A 23,923-nucleotide genomic window follows, 5' to 3' on the forward strand; every position below is an offset into this window, starting at 1 on the left:
TGTGAGACTATGTATTTTCTTTTTAGAAGAGTCTGCCGCACACCTTCTTCGGTGAGAAGCTTAAAAATAAATTTTTTTACCTAGAAGAGCTCAATTTTTTTACCTCAAGTTCATCAATACAAAATCCTTCTTGATCTTTAGGATGTCAATCTACATTCTATTTATCCGGTAGATTTTTTCTTCTTCACTATCACATTGGCAAAAGAATCTTGACCGGAAACAATCCAATCTCTACAAAAATCCTTTCAGATGCTTGAAGAAAGAAATCATATACAATACGTACCATTTCTTAGTACTGAATTAATGAGAACTGATATTCCATGAAAGGATAGTAATTTTTCTTTCCAATTACTTAGTATTTTTTTAGCCTCTCATCGACATGTATCAATTCAACATTTGACAATCTCTAAAAAAAATTTGATGCCTAAATATATGATAGGAAACTACTATGACCACAACCAACAAATTTGGCGTGGTGGGTTGCCTTGTCTTGAGCCTCTCCGAGGCAAAATAATTCGCTTTTATGAAAGTTTACTTTAAAAACTTAAAGTTGCTTGAAGAATGATCATATTAATTTTAGATTTGCATGTTGCTATCATCCCCGTGATTTCATTGTACCAAGTGTTACTTTTTATGGATCAGTCCTTGTAACTATGTGTTTCTCAACAGACATATTGTATTGTGTTGCATATGAAAGGATCGTATGCCGCACCTAGAGGGGGGGGGGGTGAATAGGTGCTAACCAATTTTTAGTTCTTTTTCAATTTAGGCTTGACACAATGGTAAATTCTCTAGATATGCAACTAAGTGAATTTACCTATATGACAAGGTTATCAACTAAACAAGATATAACTACGCAATATATAGGAGATAGAATGGGATAGAGGTAACCGAGAGTGGAGCACGCGATGACACGGAGATGATTCCCGTAGTTCCCTTCCTTTGCAAGAAGGTACGTCTACGTTTGGAGGAGTGTGGTTGCTACGCAAGCCAAACCAACAGCCACGAAGGCTTCACTCGGATCTCCTGTGAGCAACGCCACGAAGGCCTAGCCCACTTCCACTAAGGGATTTCCTCGAGGCGGAAACCGGGCCTTTACAAGGTTCTTGGGGCACACATCCACAACTGAATTGGAGGCTCCCAAATCTGTAACAATACAACAATCAACAACAACACATCAACAACAAATCAACTAGGGAACCAAATAGGAACACTAGCATGAGATCCCTCAAACAAATGAGGGGGAAATGAAAAACGCTTCGGTGAGGATGTAGATCGGTGTCTTCTCCTTCGAATCTCCAAAGATCAAGAGATTTGGTTGGGGGGGAAGGAGATCTTGCAAATCTTGTGTTTCTTGAGGTGGCTCTAATGGAGGTGAAACTTGGCAGATTTCTTGTGCAATGATTGAGCAACTTGTCCCGTTGAAGAAGAGAGCTATTTATATGATTGGAGCTCTCAGATCTGACCGTTGTGGCGAAATCCACTAACACCGGAAGTTCCGGCCAGGATGGCCGGAAGTTCCGGCTGGCACCGGAAGTACCGGCCAGGCGAGCCGGAACTTCCGCCAGGAAGAATCTTCGTCAGATGACCTGGTCAACAAAAGATAGGGCGGAACTAGGGCGGAACTTCCGGTGACCGGAAGTTCGCGCCAAGTTCCGCCAAGTTCCGGAATTGCCCGAAAACCTTACTGGACTATACTGAGCCACAATACCGCATTTCCGGAACTTGCCCGGAAGTTGGGCGGAAGTTCCGCTGACCGGAACTTCCGGCCACTCGCGCCGGAACTTCTGGCCAGGGAACAAAAACAGCAAACAAAAACTGTACTGACAGGGCTTCTGAGGAACATACCAGGGCAGAAGTTCCGCCAGCTGGGGCCGGAACTTCCGCCAGGGAGAAAAAACCTGCAGATCATCAGAACTGGCAGACCATCTTGCTGAACAAAAATATATCGCGAACACTTGTACCTGTCTACATCAACACACATAAAAATATACCTAGTGTTGACATCAAACACACAAAACCCAAAAGGGCGGGAAATGTTCTTTCAGCATATGAATGTGTTTAGATTGTGAAATTCGACGAGTCCATATGGCTAAGAGCGTCCACGTAAGGTTTGTGTACAGTAATGGAAGCTCATATTTACATGTGTTTTCGTGGTTTGATTATCTATTGACAGTGTTGGCTATATGTAGCGGTGCAAGCGACGTCTCCATCGTGTCCCGCAAAACCAAAATTAGGCAAACGTGATGCGATATATTATCTAGAGGTGGAAATGGATTAAGAGGTAAATCAGGCAAATATGTAGTCCCTCCGGTTACCTAATATAAGATAAAATACTATTTGTAGTATTATAACAAAATATAGGGTACCTGTGAAACAAATATGGAAGAAAATAATCCTGAAAATAAAAGAACCAGCACGGAAGATATGCGTATCGGAGGGTGGCACATTGAAAACCTTCTAAAAGGTGAAGAAAAGCAATAAGGTAATAATAAGGCTAGGTTTATTTTGCCAAGCTGAGGAAGGCCGCGGGCCAACGAGGCTTGGGAGCACGAACGAGGCGGGCGACATTTGCTTTGGCACAACAACATACCTATATACCAACTTGTTGATTCATGTGAGAGGATACGCTGGCGCCCACAATGCTCTAAGAAGGAAGGGAATGAAGAGATACTAAAAGTTGATCTTAGGCCAGCTGTTTGGTTTGGTAGCCTTGCAAGAAAATGGAAATCTTTTATTGTTATGCGCATGAGAATTCCATTTCGGCATGTATTTCCACCCGAATCGCTCGTGGTTTCCGCAATCGCTCCAAAGATAATATATTGTCTCCGCTGTGCCTTTCCGTTTTGGTTTTTGCTAAAAGGGAACTAGGTTTTCGTTTCATCTTCACGCCTGCCACCTACCGTAGCACCCTGTTTGGCAAAACACCTACTACTCTCTTCGTTTTTACATATAAGGTGAATGTATTTCTACATGAAAGTTTGACTAATAATTTACCCCTATAAAATGTGAGTTATATGTAACCAAAAGCATATTTTTTAGAACATCTTTTAATTGTGAATGGTGTTATTCTGGTGACATAACTAAATTCATGCAAAAGTATATAAGTAGATTATATAATCTTTATGGGAGGGTGATCAAAGTTATCTATATTTACACCTATATTTGCTTTGCTAAGGATCTACTAAGAAAAATTTACTTTGCCAAGATTTGGTTAATAATCTCTGCGGCTTTTTTGGTCACCGTGACACGCGCATAGAAAAAGTTGAAAAGAGGAAGCGCGGGCGGCCACATCAGTCCTCTGCTTGCGCTCCCGTCGCTTTCCCCTCCTCCTCCTCCTCCGCACCGCATCCACATCGCCTCCAGATGCGCCTCCGCCACCACTCCCGCCGCCATCCCCGCCGCACCTAGCTCGAGCCGTCGCCAATGGCGAGCGTGTCGGAGGACGAGGCCGGCTCGGAGCGGTGCTGCGGCAGCTACAGCCCCAGCGCCGACGTGAGCGGCTCCGAGACCTCCAGCGACTGCTCCGCCGCCAACGCCCGCCGCTTCCCCTTCTCCTCCTCCTCCGCCTCCGCCTCCCGCGGCCTCGCCTCCTCCTCCTCCTCCCACCTCCCCACCCCCTCCTCCGCCGCCAACGCCGCCTTCTTCCTCTCCAAGCCCGCCGCCGACCTCTCCGGTACGTCCCCCTTGCTTAGATCTCACTCCACCCCGCAAATCCTCTGCTACCACCGCTTTTCCGAACGCTAGCTCAGCTTCGCTGTGTCTGTCGGTGCTTTTGTTCGCCAGAGATCGACATGATGAAGGAGCGCTTCGCCAAGCTCCTCCTCGGCGAGGACATGTCCGGCAGCGGCAAGGGCGTCTGCACCGCGCTCGCCATCTCCAACGCCATCACCAACCTCTCCGGTAACCCTCCCCGTCAACCAATTCACCCGCATTATCCCCGGCGGGCCGTGATTTTCTTACCAAAAATACATTGCGTTCGTTTCCTTCCAAATTAATCCAGCGACCGTGTTCGGCGAGCTGTGGAGGCTGGAGCCGCTGGCGGCGCCGAGGAAGGCGATGTGGACGCGGGAGATGGAGTGGCTGCTCTCCGTCGCCGACTCCATCGTCGAGCTCACCCCGTCGCTCCAGGACCTCCCCGACGGCGGGGGGCAGTTCGAGGTCATGGTGCCGCGGCCCCGCAGCGACCTCTACATGAACCTGCCCGCTCTCAAGAAGCTCGACGCCATGCTCCTCGCCATGATCGACGAGTTCACCGACACCCAGTTCTGGTACGTCGACAGGGGCATCGTCGTCGACGACACGTCGTCCTCGTCCGCGGCTTCGTCCTGCGGCGGGCGGCCGTCGTCGGTGCGGCAGGAGGACAAGTGGTGGCTGCCGTGCCCCCGGGTGCCGCCCAAGGGGCTCCCCGAGGACGCCAGGAGGAAGCTGCAGCAGAGCAGGGACTGCGCCAACCAGATACTCAAGGCCGCCATGGCCATCAACAGCGATGTGCTTGCCGAGATGGAGATCCCCGAAGTCTACTTGGAGACCTTGCCAAAGGTAACGCCACTTCTCTTCACTTGGAAGCAGCATTCACTGCTGTGCTATCTATCAAATGCGCTTCTTCATGCTAGAGTTATAATTATTCAGTAGCAGTAGCATACTACTTCAGTTGCTGGTAGGAGAATACCAATTGCGTGGAATTGTTTGACCGGGACCACTTTGCCTCCTACATGCTTGTAAATGTAGCAGCTCCATTAACGTGTCTAGTACTCCTCAGTACAAATGGTGTGCACTATAAGTGCCGGGCGGCGGTTTGTCGATTTCATGAGCTAGTCTTGTTGCTCTAGCTGTCTTCATTCTCAGTGCAAGTTTTTTCCAAGAAAAAAGTTTGTAGCAACCCCTTCTGTTTGTTGTGAGGAGTCAATTTATTTCACGTCTAGTGTAATTTGATAGTGAAGAACTGAATCTGCCACTGCCACCATACTTCAGTTCTCATCTAGTAACCATGCCTTGACTCTGAGGTGTATCAATATTACTCTCTTTGGAGTCTTCAAATTTGTAATGCAATCACTTTGTTATTTGTATTGTGACAAGTTTATTAGATGCTCTTTGGATGGATACTTGCAACTTCAGTACAATACCAATTGCGTGGAATTGTTTGAACGGGACCACTGTGCCTCCTACTACATGCTTGTAAATGTAGCAGCTCCATTAACGTGTCTAGTACTACTCAGTGCAAATGGTGTGCGCTATAAGTGCCGGGCGCCCGCTTGTCTTGTTGCTCTAGCTGTCTTCATTCTCGGTGCAAGTTTTTTCCAAGAAAAAGTTTGTAGCAACCCCTTCTGTTTGTTGTGAGTCAATTTATCCCATGTCTAGTATAATTTGATGGTGAAGAACTGAATCTGCCACAGCCACTGTCATCATACTTCAGCTCTCATCGAGTAAACATGCCTTACTCTGAGGTGTACCAATATTCCTCCCTTTGGAGGCTTGAAAGTTGTAATGCAATCACTTTCTTATTTGTATTGCGATAAGTTTATTACATGCAACTTTGTGTTAGGAGTTCTCTGACTATTACACTCACAGACTGTTTTTTGCCTTTCTTCTTAGGTGTTTTTAGTATCGTAGCTTGCATCTAGTATACCTTTGATCAGCAGATGTATTGTCTAGTAGACGATTGAAAATAAGTTTAAACAGTCTATAGAATTGCAGAAGTTTGGGCGAACACATTGCTGACTATTAAGTTCAAATGTCATGGCTCTTAGCAGCTGAAGAACTTCAATGCATAGATACTTTACTCTTGATAGCCTTTTGGGCGCATATACCGGGCTAAGCTCAAATCTGTTAACCATATTGTGCAAAGCTATTGTTAAGGCTGCAATACTTTTCTGTTCAAGCATGTAATGCAGTGACACAAGTAATTAATTTAGCATTGCAAAAACAAATATCAGTTTCATTCATAATAATGTCCTGCTTTCTTCTGCAGAGTGGTCGATCTTGCTTGGGTGAGATAATTTATCGATACATAACAGCTGAGCAGTTCTCACCTGAATGCCTCCTCGACTGCTTAGATCTGTCATCTGAGCATCATACACTTGAAGTAGCAAACAGAATAGAGGCTGCCATCCATGTTTGGCGACTAAAGGGCCAGAAGAAATCGTCGCCTCAAACCAAATCAAAGAAATCCTGGGGTGGAAAAGTGAAGGGTCTAGTTGGAGATTCAAAGAGTAATGTTCTGTCCCAAAGAGCTGACGGCCTATTGCAGAGCTTACGGTTACGACACCCTGGTCTGCCACAAACTTCCCTTGACATGAACAAGATCCAGTATAACAAGGTAATTCTTCACTTCTACTCACTTGAGCACAATGGTCTTTAAGTGATGGTCATGGTTCTTTTGCACTTCTATTTACTCAATCGATTCTAATCAGACCTGGAGCATGCAAGCAATGTTATACTTAGAACGTTGCTCTGTTAACACAACTGAATTTCTACATGACTCGAATAAACACAAATATTCACCCTGTTTCTTATTTGCTTAGGATGTTGGCCAGTCGATACTTGAAAGTTACTCGAGGGTCCTGGAGAGCTTGGCTTTCAACACCATCGCGAGAATCGACGACGTGATTTACGTGGACGACGCCACAAAGAAGTCTGCTGCTGCTGAGACCGTTTCGATCTTCAACCGTGGCTCAGGCATTCCAGTCCAGAAGAAGATCTCCCCGAGCCCGTTCTCGGTTCAGCACACACCGTACGCCTCTCCCTTCGCCACTCCCACCTTCTGCTCCTCCACACCGGTCGCAGGCAACAGCCCCGGAAGAGCGCAGCCTCCACTGAGCAAAAACAACTTGCAAGGCAAGCACGAGATTAAAGTTGAGAAGCTCTTTTCCGGCGATCTAGAGAAGGTCTGGACGTACGCCGGGAACCTGAGCGCTCGGAAAGAGGCAGGAGATGCCCCTGAGAGGGATTGAATGGAGGGTGCTGAAGCAAGCAAGGTCTGACTCTAGGCATGCCTCATCAGGAAGGTCGACAGGTATCAACGGTCCTGATCCGGTCGGTAGAGCTAGGTTTCATTCTGTACAGATGCAACATCATTTTTTTTGTGCTTTCTTAGCGCGATCCGTGGACTGTGTACCTCTGCTCACAAGTAATGTGGTAATCTTGATGGCGTCTAGTTCCGTGAGGCTGCCTCTGTCAGCTGTGTAGCTTCCTTTGTCTTGTCTATACTACTAGCTAGCAGGTTGAGTTCTGCAGCAAGCCGCCAGGTGATCGAACTCCGGATGCTGGCATGCTGCTGCTGTTTTTTTTGTGTCTCTGAAGCAATCAGTGCTGTAACGATTAACTGCAGCTGCAGTTGAATACTTTGCCGTTCTCACCATGTCATGTATTCTGATATCTGATGTATGCCTGTACATGAATTGAACTAATGAACTGATCTAATCTAGTTCTTCGTCTTTTCTCGCGTACTATTAAGTGTGTCGATCGTCAACGGCTACTTCGTTCCTTTCTGAAGTAAGTGCACGCTGAAGCTTACTTGTGCACTGCTGCCATTCTGTGCAAATTAGCTTAACCAGAAACTTCATACTCTGGTCTGTGAAGTTAGCTGCTTATCTTCTCCACGGATGAAGCAGAGCTCACCTCACTTTGTATCTTCTCACACGGCATCGTCAGGTGAAAAAACAGTATACTTGCACTGCAAATATACTTATATACCAATCCTTTTGCCCTCACTCTCCTCCCTGATCTCGTCGTTCATCTGGTTCAAGGCAGCATCTTGCTCGGTAACTTGTCCCTGCAACGCAAGTCTCCGGTTAATCTTGCAATCCCACAATCAAAAATGCCACGGTATAAGTAGAGGCGATGCAACGCGGTGGTGCTGCAAGATCGCAAGTTACAGAAGTGATTGAGCTAAGAAGAGAGAAGCAATTTGCCTGTCGTGAGCGGCCGGAGCGGCATGGGCACGCCGGCGAAGGAGGTGGCGAAGGAGGGGACGGCGGCGGCGGTGCCGCAGATGAAGCTGCTGGTGGACAAGCGGTCGCGGCGGGTGCTGTACGCGGAGGCGCGCAAGGACGCCGTCGACTTCCTCATCGGCCTGCTCCGCGTGCCCGCGGGCCTCGCCGCGCGCGTCATCGCGCACGCCGCTGCCGAGAACGCGGACGACGCGCTCGCCGTGCCGGGCTCCCTCGGCACGCTCTACGCCGGCGCGCGGGCCCTCGACGACGCCTTCTTCGTCTCCGCCACCCCCGGCCGCGACGCGATCCTCTGCCCGGCCCTCCCTTCCGCCGCGCTCAAGCTACTGCTCGGCGGGGACGCTTCCGCGCTTCTTGCGCCGGCGCCGTCCCCTCCTCCTCCGCCTCCCCCGCCGCCGCCGCCGAAGCGGTTCTTCCGCTGCGCCGGCCCGTACGGGACGTCGTGCCGCGGGAACCCCACGAGCGTGACGGACGTGGCCGGCCTGCCGTGCCCGGTGTGCCGGCAGCCGATGACCGTGGAGATGCGGTGGAGCCCTGGCGACGCGCACGGCAAGCTGGCGCAGGCGGCGGCGCAGGAGGCAGCGGCGATGGCGAAGGAGGCCACGACGGATGTCGGCGTAGGGTACGTGAAGGAGGTGGTGAGCTACCTGGTGATGGACGACCTCACCGTCGAGCCCATGTCCACCATCTCCGCCATCATGCTGCTCAAGAAATTCAAGGTAGCAGACTGCTCTGCCTTGGAGGAGCTCACCGTCGACCTCGGCCACAAGGAGGCCGTGCTGCTGCTTAAGGCGGCGCTGGAGTCCACCACGGCGCTCACGGACGTCTTCTGCGGCGGAGTCTCCATTGATAGGCTCGAGTGACAAAGCGAGAGCGAGCACGTACAATGAAACACGACCTACTATGTAGATAACGAAACTGTACGCAAATTTCAAATATGTGAATGCATGATGTCTAAGTATAATAACACATTAAGTACACGACACATTTCAAAGTACATGTGCCAAATGCTGCAAATCCGTGTTTCCTACAACTCAAATGACTAGATTTCTATTGTTTCATAGTTGATTATGTGGATCCTTGATGTGGCAATTTACTAAAGAAAGAGTGAGGTAGCATACACTTTATGTGCTAATTAAAGAAAAGAAGGGTTGTAATACCTCCGTCAATAAATTTTTTTCACAAATTTGTCTATATTTAGATGTACCTAGCCACTTTTTAGTGTATAGATATATATCTAAATTTAGATAAATCTAGGACATCCTTTCATGGACGGAGGGAGTATTTGTAGTTGCAAGGATCATGTTGATTTGTTTTTGTTACCTTTTAGTTTTGCACTTGTTCGGTAAACTAAGAATTAGCTTAGAGTTCGGTCAGCTCAAAAACCGTTCAATTTGCATTGTAATTTGTGCTTCATGTGAGTTGCAAGTGGATTGACAGCTGAGTTTTTTTTGATTGCAAATACTCCCTTCATACCGGTTTACAGGGGTATTACGCATTTCAATATAAAATTTTAACTACTAATTTAGTCAACAAAATATAAGATATATATCACAAAAATTATACTATCAAAAACTTCTTCTGAATATGAATCCAATGATATATTTTTATTGCATTTGTCTCATATTTTGTTGACCAAATTTATAGTCAAACTTTCTCCTCGAAATAAGTAATACGTGGTAAACTGATACAGAAGGAGTAGGTGGTAACCGAGAAAAAAATGCGCTTGACCATCTATAATCTATAATTTATTATCTATGACTCTATTTGTTTTAGCTTCAACTTCTGCTTTTAGTGTCCAAACGTAGCAGCGCAAACAAACAGCACTTTATACGAAAGAGCTGGCGAGAAGCGAAAAGAAAAAACGCTGGCGGGAAGCGATTGTTGGGTTGAAAGCAGGCGAAAGCACCTCGCGACCTGCTTCCCGGAGGAGTGCTCCGGTGTCCCCCTCGGCTCCTTGCTTCTGAAAAATTGGAGCTGCTTCAGTTTTCTTTTTTTTATCTGTGGAGTTGCTTCAATTTTTGATACAAAAATGTAGAGTTGGTTTCGTGAAACTGAAAAATATGGAGTGACACTTTATTTACGCCCTACTGCCACTGATAAGTGACCAAAACGTTACGTAAGTCTTATCTTTCTGCCCCTCCTCATCCAGACTCTCTCCCGATTTGACTTCACTGCAGCGTGATTCACGCCTGCTGCCACTGGCCTCCGGCAAATAAATCGTCAAACTTGTCTGATTCGTTCTTGTTGCCATGCAAATCGACTTGTCGCTTGTTGTCGCCGCCAAAAGCTTATTGTGGCCGCCTCAACCAACTTTGTCCTGGGTGAGGCGGCGTGAGACGTAGTGGCAGCGACAGCAAGCTCCTGGCGGCAGTGAGCTATAACTCAATTTGCGGGTGACGAGAACGAATCGGAGAAGTTCAACTCCAGTGGAAGGTACGTAGACTCGTTTGCCGGAGGCCATGATCTAGTGGCGACAAATGTAAATCATTTTGCAGTGATCGAAGGCAAATCGAAAAAGAGCCTGGGCGCGGGAGGAGAGACGAGAGAGATAACACGTGTGTAACGTTTCGGTCATTTATCAGTAGCAGTCAGATGTAAATTAAGAGTCACTTGTCGGTGGCAGTAGGACGTAAATAAATAGCCGCTCCATGTTTTTTCTGTTTCACACAACCAACTCTACATTTTTTTATCACAAGCTGGAGCAACTTCATAGATAAAAAAAACTGAAGCAGCTCCAACTTTTCAGAAACATGGAGCCGAGGGAGGGGGGGGGGGGACACCGGAGCACTCACCTCCCGGGATTCTTCCATGCTTGTGGCTAGCAAAAGAAGAAAATGGCCCCAGTAGTTCATCATATTTACTACTCCCTCCGTTTTGGAATGTAAGATGTTTTGGACTTTTCCGACCAGGTGAAAAACTCTACCCTTCTAAATCTGAGTCAAGATCCCCTTCCTACCATCATCGTCCTCGATGGCGCTCCGTTCCCAGCGACTCCTCCGTCCCCATCCAGCACCTCCGGCCCGTCCAGCACCTCCACCCCAGCACCTCTGCCATGTCTGGCACCTCCGCCCTAAGCCAGCACCTCCACCCATGCAGAACCGGCCCCGTCTAGCACCTCCACCCTAAGCCAGCACCTCCGCCCCTAGCCAACACCTCAGCCCCATGCAACACCTCCGCCTTCGCCCAGCTACTATGGCACAACTGCTCCTCCGGCAAGGCACCTGTGATAAAAACAGATAGGATGAAGTTTCCCTTGAATGACATCTATCTATCTATTTTATATACTAAAAGCATAATACGAGGATCTAAAATAGAGACACCACGTTAATCGACATCATCAAAATTATTTGAACTGTTAGATCTATAATTTACGACTATGATTTAACAAAAGATTAATATTCACGTAACTAACTTAAGTACGTTTGACACGGTCAATAAGAACCATTTGTACCCAAATATGGAAGGTAAATCACGTCAAATGCGAAAAAGAAAATGAAAGAGTCCTAAACTAAAATGATAAGTCTGCCTACACGTGCATCACTAGACTCTCTAGATTTGCCTTGTTTTTTTCATTGTTTTGCATTTGCTAGCTTCAGCCGTTGTTGTATGTGTGTTCTTCCGCGCAAATCAAACATTAATAACTCGGAGCAGAACATGGCGATGGGATCACTCGAGCATGAAAACTGGGGACATGAGCTCCGAGACATTATGTGCAGTGCGCATATACAACGGAAAATCATGCGATTTCAAATATTAATTATTGATCTTTATATATTAAAAGAAATATACATATATTTAATAGAATCATCACGATTAAAGCACATCATCTAAATTATTTTAGCAGTTAGATATGATTTAATAAAATATTATTAATTATGTAACTTTATAGGTCTGTTTGACACAATTTATACGTAAAAGAGACATGCCCATAGTTTTGATTTAAACCATGTGGTCTCACCAAATTATTCAAACGTGATAAGCATTTTTTTGCCGGATTTAATTGGAAAATTCCTTAGAAGAGTGCATGCTACATATAGAAGGTAGCTTTAATCGAATAGATTGCTCGCCGCAGGATCGATAGACTTAGACTCCCGTCACTTTAGGTTTCATGTTGTAATCTAGCTGCCGTGTGCCCAAGACTCGGTGGGACGGTGCGACAATGCAGATGAAAGTGGTTCGATCAATCCATTCATTTTTCGTGCATTGATGGATCACATGTATAAGAAAAATACATGCATGGTTGCAGCAACCGGCCAAGTCAACCAGGCCAACTCTGATTCGGAAGGCTGAATGGTCGCCGTTGTTTACGTCGCCAAGAGCCCGATACTCCAGCTGGTCTACAATCTAGAAAAATCGTAGCAGGGGCCACCAGACTGGCTTGACATCTCTATAGACGTTGCTGAGAGACCGAGACTATGACCAGGCGGCGCTGATGATGCAGATGAAACTGGTTGGATCAATCAGTGGGTTTTACGCACATTGCAACTGCAGGTTACTCATAGGTATGCTCGACTATTATAATACCACAAACCGATCGGTCCGATGGCTCACAATTTTGTTGATAATATTTCGTCTAAAATTTTAAGCAACATATCCATATAAAAAATTAATAGTTAAAGTTGCATATTTAGAGACCATGCATGTCCATGTCTAAAATATCGCCTTATTTTACCAAATAGGGTAGAAATGAGCGGAATGTTAGTGAAAATTATTTACGTTCAATTGACCTATCTATCAGAACAAGTAAATTATTCTGTATATTGATTTTATTGAGCACACAATCAAATATTTCGCATTCATTATAATTTAGAAGCACATATTACATACCCTGAAAGGGGAACATTTGTTTGCAAAGTACAAGGGTAGAGAAAGGTACTGAAAGTAGTTAAAAACAAATCAGTTGATCTTTGTAGTTGTATTAATCATGGGCACCTTATATTTAATGCACGAGTATCAATAGTTTTATATAAGGTGTTTAAACATGGTCTAACAATAGTGCACCAGTAACTTTACATCCATATGATTCTCAAAAAAAAAAACACATTGCATTCATATGAAAGACAAAACAACTGAATATTCAAACTTTAACCTTGCATGAGGAACTAACATCACGTAAGTACTACTACCAACACGGTGATCTAATATCCTGTACAAACTGCATATATGTTAGCTAGGGCGCCAGTCGCCCTCGTAACTACCTAGCTAGGGATCCACGTACCCTTGTCGTCGGGTCGCATTGCCTCCTCACATGCCGTCGCCCCTATCATCTCCTCGCATGCCGCTGCATGCCCCTGTCGCCGGGTCTCGATCATCACCTTCTCGCAAAGCTCCCACTTTTGCTGCTGGTTTATTTTAAGTTTATTTTTTATTTGTTCAGTTGTCGTAAGGAGGAGTGTGGTGCTAGGCACGTGGATGGCAATTGAAATTCTAAATTAGCGCCAAGATGTAAAAGCATGTGCCAGTTATATATGGATAGATCGCGCGCTATTTTGCCACCCAAAAGGGAATATATAATCAATTATTCTACACCCACATCATGCATGTATCTTTGCAACTGTAAATAACTTTACTTAATGCAAATTTTTTCTTACTTCAAAAGTTGAGTAGAGCATAAGAAAAAAATATACGTGGAATTCTTTTTGTTTACGTGACGTACAAAAATATGACATAAAATACGTATTTTTTGGTGATTTTTACAATATAATGACTCATACATGCATTGACTTTTAGATGTAGCTTTTTGTTGTTGTGAGACAGTAAGAACGCAAATATTTGTGTAAAAACATAATTTTGAAATAGATGTATATACACATACACATATCCATCCCTTAATTATCTATAGTATACAGGTGATTTTTTGAATTTGGATTCACCACCAAGTTAAACAATCTTCCCATGAAAAGATCTTTAATTAGAATAGTCCAAGCCGTTGAATTGCATGTTAAAACTGCTATCTGTCGTTCATTAGACCTTTATCTCGTGGAATCTCTGCATGGAACGTTTGATTCTCTACAGTGGTGCAACAAAAGAATGGTAGCTCGCTTTCTTTCACCAGTTTAGAGTTTAAGGTTTAGGGTAGTCAGAAGTTGTCCTTTTTGTGAATATATAGGGCACAAAAAAAATATAGAAAATAGGACACGTACAAATATTTTCTGCAAGAATTTACGACATAAATCCCCAAACCTACAAGATGCATGGCCACGCTAGGCTCCTTTGATTCATATATAATATGTTCCTACGAATCAAATAAGTAGTGTAGAAATAAACCCCATAGGATCTAAATCCTACATACTGCCAACACAATTCCTATGAATCAAAGAATCCCTAAATAAGATATACAACAAATCAACATAAATCTTGAAGCCTACGAGATAGCCATCCTGACGGGTTTGTGCACTAATAAAGTAGAAAATCTATTGTTCTATTTTTGGATCTTAGTTGGAGCGGCATTTCGGCGGTTGCACGAAGCCGTGCTGGATGTTAAACCCGTCGAGGTACGCATGGTGGAGCGCGTGCGTCGCCTTAGCCTCATCGGTGCACCGCTGCAATGCTGGTCCGTGGGATTTGCCGCTGCCGCATTCGTTGCCTGCACGAAAGCTTACAGAGCATCCTGGCATCTATAGAGTGTCGTGAACATCACATTATATACGAGCTCCCTGGCGGGCGGATTAGGTGGCTACATGGACTATTTCGACATGATGTCTTCTGAAAAGAAAAATACTGTACCAGTGAGAAGATTGTGCCATTTGTATGTTGCTTTGGACAGTTGCCAAGTAAAGACCGTACAGACAGACTCCAGCACGATGCTACCTGATCGAGTAGAGCGCGGCGGTGGACGACTCGTTGTTTCCCTTGTAGCTCAGGAACGGCACGACCGACGCCGACAGCTCGGTCATGGCCGGCGAGCACCGGCCGCCGTGGTGTTGGTACTCGACGGAGCAGAAGTGGTCATCGGCCGTCGCGCTCTTGGCCGAGCGGCGCCGATCGAGCCGGCTGGTCGCCGCTGCCCATCTCTCCATGATCTTGGGCCGGCGCTCTCCTCGCTTGACCTTTCGGCTTTCACCTGTCCGGCGTTCTTCGTGTCACTCTATTCCGCGAACCGCCGCCGCGCTCACTGCTGCAACTGAAGGTCAACTTAGGCAGGACGATGTGATGTCATGCGGTCTGAAGCATGACGACCGAGACGCGCCGACGCTGTCGGCGGCTTCAGACGGCACGCTGCCACGGCTGGTCGTGGACGGACGCCTTCATGACCGGCTGCCGGAACAATGCCGATGGCGCGGTGTTGTGCGGGACAATGCCGTCGAGGGCGAACGCGGCAGAGGCCGCAGAGCACGTTGACGGTGAGCGTGAAGCTGGACTTCGCCTTGTTGCAGTGACCACGAGTCGACGTGCTTGTACCATTGTACGAGTGCACCACGGACCACGCCGAACCGGAACCCAGGGAGGAACAGAAGAGAGTCGCCACCATGGCGTACAAGGTTGGGCGCACGGTAAGCATGGCGAGCGTGACCGATGCGGCTGGCAAGGTGCAGAACACGGAGTCACACTCCCGAGCGCCCGGCGTCGTTCGACGGCACGTCGCCCTTCGAAGCGTCTGCGGCTGCGGCAGTGCTGAGCTGGAAGAGCGGCCGTTAGGCGGTTATGCCAGGCGGCGTCGAATCGAACCGACTCTTCCCCCATTTCTGTCCTCCTTATAAAACCCCTTCCACCGACCACCGCCGCCGGCCAACAGCTATCCCCCGATCAAACTTCCACAACCAATCATGGCCCTTCGCCGCTTCCTAAACCTCCTGCGGACCCACGCGTCCGCTCATGGCCGACGCGCCATGGCGGCCACGGCAGCCCGGGGTGCGCACGCCCGCGCTCGCGCCGTCGCGCGCTTCCGCGCCATCCGCGCGGAGGGCGAGGCCGCCTCCGCCGCCGCCCTTGCGTGCGCCGAGGCGCGTGCCCGCGCCGCGCACGCCTTCTTCCTTCGCCGTCTCCAGCAGGCAGGGGCGGCATCCGCCGTCGCGCGCTTCCGCGCCATCCGCGCGGAGGGCGAGGCCGCCTCCGCCGCCGTTCTTGCGTGCGCCGAGGCGCGTGCCCGCTCCGCGCACGCGTACATCCTCGGCCGTCTGCTGCAGGCAGGCGCGGCGTCGGCTGCCGCTCGTCACCACCTCAGGCAGGCGACCCACACGGCGGTCACCGCCTTCCTCCGAGCCATGTACGGCGAGTCTGCACCGAGGGTGCGTTCTTTTCTCTTTCTTGCCCGTTTCTTGCTCTTTCTTGGTTCTTGCTCTTCTTTTATTCCTGTTGTTCTGAGTTGACCATTCGGTTTTCTCGATAGTTATTGGTATGATTCTGCACAATGCACTTGAACTAATGTGGTGCAGAACTAATGTGTGAACAATCTTGTATACTTCGCTGCTCTAATTTGGTCAAAACTATAATCGATTGAGGTCTATTGTACATGTAGACGCCATCGCCGCTCGAGATACTTCAGCTGCTAGCGCAGTTGGCTGACCGTGTCAACGACATAGGGGAGTTGGTCTCACGTGTAGACAACTTTCTAGAGCTTTTGAACGAGATTGTTCCCATAGAAGTTGGCATGCTCCTCGCCGTTCTACTCGCGCCAATCCGAGCCTATTACAAGGACGTTATCTCCTCGGCTCCGGAAGTGGTGTGTCCCTTCTTGGGAATCAGGGCTCTCGAGGTAGATGATTGTCCTGTTGAGGAGGGATTGCGAGCTGTTTTCAGATTGTCCGTCAAGTGCGGCGGCACGGTCATTCTCATCATTGGAGCGCTCGTCATCAAAGCTTTCATTGACATAGGGACATTTGGTGAGTATTTTCTGATTTGTGTGCATAGCTATTAGCTTTAATATTGATACGATGATAGGGAGATAAAGAATGGAAAATTTCGCAGCCGTAAGAAGGAGTTGTGATGCACCTCAGGAGGACAGCTTTGATGATACTGTTGGCTTGACTTATATTGGTGAGAACCTAAACTGCTATTTATAAAATTGCCACAGTTAGACAATCATAATCTGTAGAGTGTTTGAAATTACAACATATTTGAGCCTCCGTTTGCTGGCCATATTTTTTGCAGATGGCGAGATTACCGAAGTGCATTACCAAAGCTGGGGCCCAGCTCGGTAGGACATATTACCATCCAAAGGCTTGTCAAAAAAGAGATTCAAAATTGGCAGATCACATGCAAGAATAAGGAGCCTACACTTGTAACTACGATTCAGCAGACTTCATCTCAACCGTAACAAGTAGATGTATGTCAGCTATACTGTTCTGTGTTTTAGTTACACCTCTGTGCATACGATCGTTTGACACTTGTTACTGTCAGCTCCATGTTTGTGAGACTGAGATAAGTGACAATTTTGCTGACCGTTTGACACTTGTTACTGTCAGCTCCATGTTTGTGAGACTGAGATAAGTGACAATTTTGCTGACCGTTTGACACTTGTTACTGTCAGCTCCATGTTTGTGAGACTGAGATAAGTGACAATTTTGCTGACGCGAATGAAGTTAAAGGAAACAAGTTGTTCCGTCATAATATTTTTTACAGTTTCTTACAACTATGTGATATCCTTTGAAGAAAGGAAAATTGTGTATACTAAAAGCCAGTAAGTTCCAGCCGGATCTATGGATCCAGCCGCTCTGCTGTGCACTGCTCCCCTGCTCCTCTACTTCCGTGATCTATATGTTGCACCCGCCCGTGGGCGCTGCTCTGGTGCGCCCACCTCACCGCCTCCTTTCGCGACCTTGACTCCAAGCTCGCTGCTGTCCTCGACATCCTCCCTGCCGTCTTGGCATGCTCCCTGAAGAACAAGTGCAGCAGCGGTTAAGCAAACAATGCAGATCAAGAAATTCAAGTTCATGCACATTGAATTCAGTACCCATGTAAATTCAGTACTCCATTTCTAGAGTGTGAATGCTAAGGAGTACATTCCATTGATTCTAGGGTACTGTCAGTTGTTGAACTTCTTAAATTTGTCACCATATACTGTCAGTTGTTACTGAACTGCTACATGAATAAAATTGTGAGCAGAATTATGGCTCTATGTTCGTTGTACAACAGTAAGCTAGTGGATTTAAAATAGGTTCACAGGCTTATCAGAAATATTTTAGAGTAAAGTACGCGAGGCAACTATTCTGGCAGCTACAGAGTTTTTTCTACGTAGTTCATGATGTCATATGGCGTTCCTGTCTGGTAACAGAGATTTTCCTGTTTGAGGCTTTAAGCAGCTATGCTACTACTCGTTTCAGGCAACTTAGGAGTAGTAATGTTCGATTTTTTACTCGGTTCAGGCATGCCAAACTCTTCTCGAAAAAGACACGAAACTTGCCAAGTGAAAGTAACTACTGCATATTATGAAGAAGACAGTGGAAATGAACAAACCAAGAGGTGGTGGTTTTCTAGTCAGCCCAGAAATCTTTTGTGATGCTACATTCTTATCTGACCATCCTCTTGACGCAAAGATTTGCATATTGAGTTCATGCCTGGAACTCACACATACATCTTAGTTGTTCCCTCTTGCAAGGATATATTCCGAGGAGATAATCTACCCCACACCATTTTCATGCGACATAATTTTTGTTGCATATAAGTCACATTTTGTTGGTAAATTTAATGGTCAAAGTTAGCCTAGGACAGTTCATGGCTCTGCATATTTCATCAGGATTTATTGTTTTCAGAGCTTTGAAGCTAGTTTATAATTGCAGAGACAATTGAGACGAAAAGCACTCTGTAACTTAGAAAGCAAATCGAAGCTACACCTTGTCATTTATAAGAGCAAATCAAAGGTAACCATGGAATGCTACAGGGGCATAATTTAGTAGCCTTTGGTTCTTTCCATCAGTTTTCTGTAAGAAAATCTATCCTACTTTCATATCAACTACTCAAGCATTAATACACTGCTGGGCGTACATATCTAGGCTTATCTGATGAATAAAAGAGTAAAATTAAACAGGGTTAAAAATAAAACCGTCATATCAGCAGGCAAACAGTGCTGGAATTGGGTCAGACAACGCACGCACAGACACACACTGTCCAACAATATATACACACAGTGTGGCAGTACTGACAAAGTAGAAAGTGCATACCATATTTTTCTTTCTACCATTTGATTCTGCTAATAACCCTGCTACCTTCTCCATCAAGTGCATATCCTTTACTTTCTCTGCATCAAGTGAAAAGAAAGTGTGTCAAGAAACACAACCATTTACGCAACATTTGGAATTTTCTTATTGTATTCCAGGCAAAATTTATCAACTGCAAGCAAAATTTAACTTGTTGTATTTGCTACTGTAGGTGGAAGCAATTGCCGAGGCAAAGGCATTGGCTTACAGATGTCCATCGAGATGATTATTGTGTTTGTTGTTGTGTGTATTTGTTGATACAAATTATTGTGTTTGTTGTGTGTTTGTTGCTACTCCATACTCTAGGCGTATATTGCTGTGTGTTTATTAGTGTATGTTGTGTGTTTATTTCCTCCCACAGAGATAACCAGAAGTACAAAAGCAAGGATGAAACAAGTAATGGCATGAACAAAAATAAATTCTGCATAGAAAGAAATCATGAGGGAATACAGAAAATGACGATAACAAATGGAACCAGAAAATATTGACAGTGCATTTGTATACAGAAGGCCAGCATGTACAGTGGAGTTGTGTACAGAAGCCGAGCATGTCTGTTTGTATATGTCCCACGGTTGCAGCATTGTCTAGGCATTTTAAACACACTCAGAAAAATATTGATTTTATTTGTCAAGTTGGCACTGTCATCTGAACATGCTATAAATTGGCACCTAAAATCATGTCAGAAAACAAGGCAGATTGAATCAGCATCAGTGTCGATATGAGACAGAGCCCTAACAGAAGTAGAGAGCCTTAGGCAGCACACCTTAATGGCATTATAAGAGCACATGGAAATTAACAGACAAGGAAGGAAAAAACTCTCTAAGGCAGCAGCACATAAGGAAAAAAGTCAGACCAAGTATTGATTGACTTGAGTATATGATCTAAGATGGACAAACATGACACTACCCCAATGTATTCTTTATTTGTGATGCTGAAAACATGACACTACTCCATGGCAAGCACTACAGAATTATTTTCATAATTATTCAGCAAGCAAAAGGAAAAATGAGAAGAGGAAAAATAAGATTGTTACCGAACAACAAGCGATTAATTGTGTTTGTTGAGTGTTTGTATCTATAATCATGTGCTTGGAGTAAAAGCATGTGCTTAAAATGCATGCCAAAATTTATACTCCAATTTGTGTTTCAAAACCTCACCCTCCTACAATCAGTTGATATGCTCATGCTTTGCAAGTATATGTTTTTATTTAGCATTCCGGTCACAGGAAACCAAACTTTAATTGACTTCCATGTTAATGGTTCAGTTGAGATAACACCAGATAGGGACAGTGTAGAAACAATAGTCAGTGATACAATGTTCTGCAGTAAAACATGATGAAGAAGACATATCAATGGCACTCAAGCAGCATATAGATACAGCACATATTGAAATCACAATCTGCATGAGTGACTACTTGAGACAAAATAATTTCTCCACGCCTCTTTGTCATCCCAGAGTGCAACCTATCGTGTCTGTTGAGGTAGGACTTTATTGTATCGATTGGATTAATTATTTGCAAACAAGACCACTCGCAGAGTATTTGCTTTACAGTACCTACAGACTAGACAGAGAACTAAGGAGCGAAGGGAACGGGGGAGCAGCTTAATGAGAGGTAGGCGAGAGAGGGGTGAGTATTGAATACTGACCCGACCTTGAAGGCGAGGGAGAGGGCTGCACGCATCCCCGCCCTGCCACCGCGCTACCATCGGCCTGCGCCTCCGACGCCTGCGGCAGCAGATCCATGGCTGCTGCTGGTGCTGCGCGGGCGAGAGAGGGGGTGGGCTGGGTCCGATGTGAGGGGCACCGGGGAGCCGCTGGTACGGGAGTTTAAGGCGGAAGAGGGACGCCTGCCGGCAGCGAGGAGCAGGGGAGCTGGGAGCCATGGCGGTCGATCTGGATCGCGGTGAGAGAAGAGTGGCGTGCTTCTGTTCGCTGAGCGGAGGAGACAGTGTGAGACCGTCGACGGGAACGCAGGGCGATGAGGTTTTTGTTGTATTTGTTTGTGTTTTTTCGTTGAAATAGATGGTGATTTTTATTGTCAATTAATTTGTACCAAAATAAAATATTGCTAACCATTTTTCCATCGCTACAAAACATATGATTTTTTGTTGTAGTGGTTTACCATTTTTGTTGGGATTTATAGCAGTTTTTAGTGTAAACAAAATCGTAGCAAAATAGTTATTGTTTAACAACTTTGTTCATAGCATTACTTTTTAAAATTTTGTAACAGAGATTTTTTTGTAATAGCAAGGAATAGTGAATAATCGAAATTCAGACGATTAACTGATTTAATCGGTCGACTATTAATCGATGCAATCTACACAAATTAGCACCCAAAACACATCGATATAAGAAAGAAACAAACACTATATGGGTCTCTATATGCATGCCCTACTTCTCTAGAGCCCAAAATCACATTAAAACAGGTACATTTCTCCTCTATGATGTAAGCTTCTAGGTCATGAGCGACAAAGAAGACACGCTACCATGTTTCTTCATTTTGGTTCTCCTCGTTTGCCCTTCGAAGTTTCTCTTCTCCCACCACCTGCCTAGGGTACTGACCCTCTAGCACCTCAACCACCTACCTTATTTGAAAGCGTCGTGGAGCTCTTCGACAAGCTCCTCGATGCGGTTGAGATCCTATATCCAAGGTCTAGTCGGCAATGGTGAGCAATTATTCAGCAACAACGGGAATCGAGCTCCTGGAGGAGAGAATCAAGTTGAAACTTTGCCAACTTACTTGATTTAGACGGGTAGCGGCTGGACGGTCGATCTACGTTGAAAATTTTGCAACTTTATTGATCAAAGGGAACTTATTAATCGGGAACATTCCTAATACTCGGGCTGCCCAAGAAATTAATCGGGCTAAATGATTAACACAAGTGATTAAAGATAATCGACACAGTCATGCCCCTAGTAGCGATTAATCGGCCTATTAATCGCTGATTCGGCCTAGTTTTTGAACAATGCGTAATAGTATATATTGTTTGTAAACGGAGTGAGATATTTTGTTGCAATACTTGTAGGGTGGCATTTTTTTGTAAATATAGAAAAGGTCCGGTCAAAAAGATATACCAGTTGGTTTTATTGGGAGAGATTGGGACTACGGGTTGAGCATCTCTTTCTCTTCTGCCCCTTCGCTAGAGCTGTGTTGGATTCAGTAAAAGTACACTACCATGTAAAGCTCGAACGAAAGACACTGATGAGCATTTCCGGCTATTTGAGTTTCTGAATAGGGCGGACGACCGTCAAAAACAGTATTTGCCGTGACGTGCTGGTGTATCTGGGAGGCACGATGATGCTAGAAATGACAAGGGTCTTCTGCACCCTGAGTGTGTGTCTAGGAAAGTTAAGGCGTTCGCCGAGTTCTTATACAAACAGGTGTGTTCCCCTTCGGTCTCACAGTGGATTCCACCGCCTGTTAGCTGGGTTTGTATAAGTGTGGATGCGACCATGGTGTCGCCCCTTCCTAGCGCAGGCCACGGTGCTGCTACAGGAGGTCTTCCTCCACCACCGTATGGCTTCCCAGGTTACCTTGGCTACGGTGGATTTGGTGGTTACGGTGCTGCTGCATGGGGCTTGCCGCCGCCCTATGGCTACCCTCACTATCCGGGTTATCCGGGCGACCCTATGGCACCTCTCATGCCAGGGTTCGGTGCTCCTCCTGCGGATGTCAATGGCTCTTCATCAGCACCGCCATCATCTGGACCTGTGCAGCTGTCTACACCGATGCCGGCGACCCAGCCAGGACTCTTTCCGGGTCATGCGGTACCACCGGTGGTGAACATTGCCTCATCCATTACTATACGCTTGACGAGTGACAACTACTTGTTCTGGCGTGCGCAAGTTGGACCTCTACTCCGCAGTCATCTTCTGATGGGATACGTGGATGGTACCATTGCGTGCCCTAATCCTCATGTTGTTGTGCCTCATGCCGGTGGTGTTCATCATGCTCTAAATCCGGCGCACCAACATTGGGTACAACAGGATCAAGCTATTCTGTCAGGGTTTGTCTCCTCCATGACTGAAGGTGTTCTCGGGATGATTATGTTCTCTAGCACCTCTCGTGAAGCTTGGGAGGCGTTGAGTGGAGCTTTTGCCTCTACTTCCATCGCCAGATCCTCTGCTATTCGACAGGAGATGGCTGAGCTCAAGAAGGGAACCAAGACCGTCAACACATACTTCCACCAGATGAAGGCGCTCTCGGATTCTCTCACTAGCATTGGCGAGCCTCTGCGCGATGCGGAGTTTGTCTCATACATTCTTGCTGGACTCGATGAGGAATATGATGCCTTGTACCAGGTGGTGACAAATCGCACCACGCCAATACAAATCCGTGACTTGTTCTCTCAACTTCAAGCAACGGGACAACAGAAATTGGCCCAACGTCACTCTGGCAGCTCGACACACTACCATGTTGCCCATGCCGCTGCACCACCTGTCGTATTTGGCGCCACGCGAGGTGGACCCCAGCCCCCGTCACGGGCGCCGACTCCGCCCTTCACGTCGTCCGCCAAACAGGCGCCTCCCTCTACCTCGTCCAAGAGTGGCCGTGGTCCCGTTGTTTGCCAGCTCTGTGGCATCCCGCGGCATGTGGCGTCCATGTGCTACAAAAAGTTCAACCGTGAATTTCTTGGCCTTGGCAATGATGGGAGCAACACGGAGAAACAGTTAGCCATGGCGATGTCTGACTCTCATGGTCCTCAGGGCACCACCTCGACGGCTGTTGATCCAGCATGGTATGCGGACTCTGGAGCTACACATCATATCACTCATGAGCTGGACAAGCTCACTACTCGTGAGCCCTATCACGGCACCGATCAGGTTCACACA

At 46.4% G+C, this 23,923-nt stretch overlaps 3 protein-coding genes across 5 annotated transcripts; 2 read left to right on the forward strand and 1 right to left on the reverse strand.

The window, feature by feature from the left end:
- Positions 1-3,426: 3,426 nt before the first annotated feature.
- LOC124653876 (rop guanine nucleotide exchange factor 1-like) lies at positions 3,427-7,187 on the forward strand. The gene is made up of 5 exons (XM_047192937.1): positions 3,427-3,676; positions 3,787-3,903; positions 4,004-4,542; positions 5,972-6,319; positions 6,525-7,187. The coding sequence occupies exons 1-5, from the start codon at positions 3,427-3,429 to the stop codon at positions 6,951-6,953; spliced, it is 1,683 nt and encodes a 560-aa protein (XP_047048893.1). The 3' UTR covers positions 6,954-7,187.
- A 749-nt stretch (positions 7,188-7,936) lies between these two features.
- Positions 7,937-8,837, forward strand: LOC124657507. The gene has a single exon (XM_047196050.1). It carries the CDS (start codon positions 7,937-7,939, stop codon positions 8,813-8,815), a length of 879 nt encoding a protein of 292 aa, XP_047052006.1. The 3' UTR covers positions 8,816-8,837.
- An 8,609-nt stretch (positions 8,838-17,446) lies between these two features.
- On the reverse strand, positions 17,447-21,035 carry LOC124657897. 3 transcript variants are annotated; one of them, XM_047196371.1, is made up of 3 exons: positions 20,742-21,035; positions 19,055-19,131; positions 17,447-17,769 (listed from the first exon to the last, which is right to left on the reverse strand). In XM_047196371.1, the coding sequence occupies exons 1-3, from the start codon at positions 20,971-20,973 to the stop codon at positions 17,635-17,637; spliced, it is 444 nt and encodes a 147-aa protein (XP_047052327.1). In that variant the 5' UTR covers positions 20,974-21,035; the 3' UTR covers positions 17,447-17,634. The 3 variants fall into 3 exon arrangements, with proteins under 3 accessions (XP_047052327.1, XP_047052328.1, XP_047052329.1); XM_047196372.1 differs by having other exon boundaries at positions 17,447-18,451; XM_047196373.1 differs by having other exon boundaries at positions 20,737-21,035.
- Positions 21,036-23,923: the final 2,888 nt, after the last annotated feature.

The sequence above is a fragment of the Lolium rigidum genome, chromosome 5, assembly GCF_022539505.1.
Source record: "Lolium rigidum isolate FL_2022 chromosome 5, APGP_CSIRO_Lrig_0.1, whole genome shotgun sequence".
In the NCBI taxonomy this organism is placed as follows: domain Eukaryota; kingdom Viridiplantae; phylum Streptophyta; class Magnoliopsida; order Poales; family Poaceae; genus Lolium; species Lolium rigidum.